Source organism: Sinocyclocheilus rhinocerous, unplaced genomic scaffold, assembly GCF_001515625.1.
Source record: "Sinocyclocheilus rhinocerous isolate Xijiao unplaced genomic scaffold, SAMN03320098_v1.1 scaffold1554, whole genome shotgun sequence".
Taxonomy (NCBI): Eukaryota; Metazoa; Chordata; class Actinopteri; order Cypriniformes; family Cyprinidae; genus Sinocyclocheilus; species Sinocyclocheilus rhinocerous.
The window spans coordinates 113,042-116,277 of record NW_015641022.1 but is presented as its reverse complement, the minus strand read 5'-3'; the positions used below and the strand labels follow the sequence as shown (position 1 = coordinate 116,277).

General features: G+C 35.6%; 1 protein-coding gene across 1 annotated transcript in view; it reads right to left on the bottom strand.

The window, feature by feature from the left end:
* Nucleotides 1–2,778, bottom strand: part of LOC107754005 (histone deacetylase 4-like) — a 117,756-nt gene extending 114,978 nt beyond the window's left edge. The window contains exon 1 of the mRNA XM_016570306.1: nucleotides 2,583–2,778. Within this exon, the coding sequence (XP_016425792.1) occupies nucleotides 2,583–2,586 (4 nt within the window). The 5' untranslated portion in view covers nucleotides 2,587–2,778. The remainder of the gene's footprint in view (nucleotides 1–2,582) is intronic.
* Between the last annotated feature and the right edge of the window lie 458 nt (nucleotides 2,779–3,236).

The window sequence follows — 3,236 nt, the reverse complement described above, 5'->3', positions numbered from 1 at the left end:
CATTATTTCATTTTCATGTGTGTTACCATGATGGTGTTTAGTGTTTGTGTGAATGACACTGTGCGCCTTCTATATATGTTATTATTTAAAAGCTGCTTGTGATGGGCTTTGTTTCATCATGTGACTTTCTCATCACCACCTGCTTTTGGTGGTTATCAGTGTATTACAAAGGTACAAAACAGATTTCAGTACTTTAATAGGTTGGTATATTAACATTATTTCAGTTAATGAAATTACAGTATTTAACTGTAAATTTAAGTTAAAACCGTAAAACCTAAAATGTTGCTACCGTATTTTTTACGGTAAAATTCCGGCAACCACAGCTGCTGTTTTTTACCGTAAATTTTACAGAATTTTTTTTTCTGTGCAGAGAAACGTTTCTACACACGAAACATGAAGCTATTAAACACACTATCACGATAGTATATAGTTTGCATGTGATTTTCATGAGATTTGGGGTATTTTCATAACAATAAAGAACATTTACATGAGAAATGCTAAGCAATTAGCTAAATATAAAAGGTTAGAAATAACTTATTTCAAAAATCCACATTAGATCACAATCGGAAGTTATTACAAACACTCTGGTGGTTTGAAGTGAGATTTGAGTAAAATCGTAGTATTAATCTTATAAATAGTCTTATAAAAATGTAACTTGATGCTAATGTTAGCTCTAATGCACCTGCTGTGATTAAATTTCATGATGCATTCTATCAAAAGAATTCATGTAAAGTTATTCAAAGTTCATGTAAAATATTTTCTTTTCTAGAAAGACACTTTATAGTAAATGGATAAATGTAAATTGGAACAAAGCGATGTGGACTAGGAGACTATAAGGAGTGGATCAATATTTTCAATTTCATGCAGTGTTTAACGACCTAATATGTTTATGTTCACTTAGACTGGAAAAGGGCCCCTTTTAGCTGTTATGTTGTATTTAATTTAATGTTCAACAGGTTTGTTTTTGTAAAATGTAACTTGATAATTATCATTTTCTTCAATCATCTAATTATTAGAACACCTAAAATATGTTGCGTGTACAAAGTGTTTGTTTCCACCAGTTAAAGGATGGGTACATGTGTGCACATGATCAGGATGGTACCACCTCTGCCTCATTTTGAGCCAGGAAAAACACTATTTTAGTATTACTCATATGCTAGTACAGTATTCATTAACATTTTGAAGTAGCTTTTATTTTTCTATTTTCAGTATTGATTTTAATTATAATTGTTTTTTTCATTTTAAAGTTTAAGTAATTTTGTTATCTGCTTTTGTCATTTTTTTATTACAGTTTTTTTATATTTAGTATCATTTATTTAGTATTACAGTATTAATGTTTTGAAGCTTTTATTTTTATATTTTCAGTATTCATTTTCATTTCTAATTTTTTCATTTTAAAGTATTAGTAATTTTGATGTCTGCTTTTGTCATTTTTATTAGCGTTTGTTTTAATATTTATATACTATTATAGCATTTCTCATTTCTTTATTTTCTTTTCATTTTTAGGTTTTTGTAATTTTGTTATGTGCTTTTGTCATTTTTATATTAGTATTTGTTTTTATAATATTTATATTTAGCTTTAATTCATTTTTTATTTCAGTTTTAGTCATTTTAGTACTTCAACTTTAACTTATTTAACTCAGTAACTTACCAAAGAAAATATTTCTAACTTTTAAAATACCAAAATTAGTTTTACTATTAGTTAACAATAACAACACTGGTTACTGTAAATTCATCAAAATAGTTTAGATGCTAAAGAAAGCATGTGGTTATGCCTATTGGATAATGGGATAATCCAGTGAAATAAATACTCACAAATAAAATACTTACAAAATAAAAAAAGTTCTTATTTCTGATTATTTTAATCTAAGAACATTAAATTATTCATAATAAAAAAAATTTACATTTAAATAAAAACAAAAAACAGTTAGCTTTGGCTCTTAGTTCTGATTGGTTGAGCCACGTTCGGAGCCGTTGTAAAACAGCCAATAAACGTGCACATGTGACCTCATCAGTTCAATTCCATATTAATGCGGCAAGTTACGATGTTCCACAGCAACCCTAAACAACTAAACTGCGCTTTGTGGTGCCAAACACCTTTTAATAACAAGTTCCTCGTCTTGACTTGTTCGGGACACGTCCCGCTCTGCATTTTGCATTAATCCATGTTTCTTTACCGCTCTCCTATGTAAAGAATGTAACGCAGTCCTAGACGCATCTACCGCGGTATAAACGGTACAGCAGGATCTTTACCAGCCGACACATCCGTCGTCACACCGCCCAGCCCTACTTTCCATCCTCACCAGACAGATTGTCCAGGACAGAGACCCTGCGCCACAAACACAGCCAAGCGGAACACCTCACACACACACACAATACAGTGAAGGACTGACAATAAAGTGCATTGAAAAGCTCTCATCACTCACCAGGGAGCGTTCAAGGATGCAGCGTGCGTGTACACACACACCCCACACCAGAGTGTTAGCGTATCTCAGCACCACGCAATAAAGCCAGTCTTTACACACCCGTCCGCCCACTCAACCTCCCTCATTCAGAACAGCCCATACAGCAGCAGCACTTACCCATCAGCCCCTCAAGCCCAGAGCAGGGAGACGGCAGACAGCGAGCCAGAGGGGTTACGACTCTCGGGAAACACGCGCAGCGACTCCCACGAGTGGCGTTCTCTGCCTCTAACAGCGCTGAGTGTGGCTCTCTCTGTCTTTCACATTCCCCGTCTCGCTCTCACTGACTCTCTTCCCTCCGGCTGTGTCTGTATCTCACTCCGTCACCCTTTGCCCCTCCCTCTCTCTCTCCCGCCCTTCCTCTCAGCTGGTGACATCACAGAGCCGTTGCAGGCATGCTGTGTGTTTACGTGCACTGCTGTAGTTTCCTGGAACACGGGGCAGATTCACAGAAGCTCCAAGACTCTCTCTCTCTCCCTCTCTCATTAGCACACTACTCTGGTGTTTACATAGAGCGTAACGGTGACCACCCACTTTTTTAGCGGCTTTAGGGGGGGGAAAAAAGATGTTTAATATCTTAATTCACTAGCTATGTTTCCATCCCCCTTTTTTTAATGCGCATTTTGGATTATCGCATTAAAAAACGCTGGATGGAAACGCCAAAATGCGCATAAATTCTAAAAATGGGCATAAAAAAAAGTATGCACACAACTGAGAAGGATAAACTTTTTATCCGATAAGAAAAAATGTGAATAAACTACGGTGGAAACACAC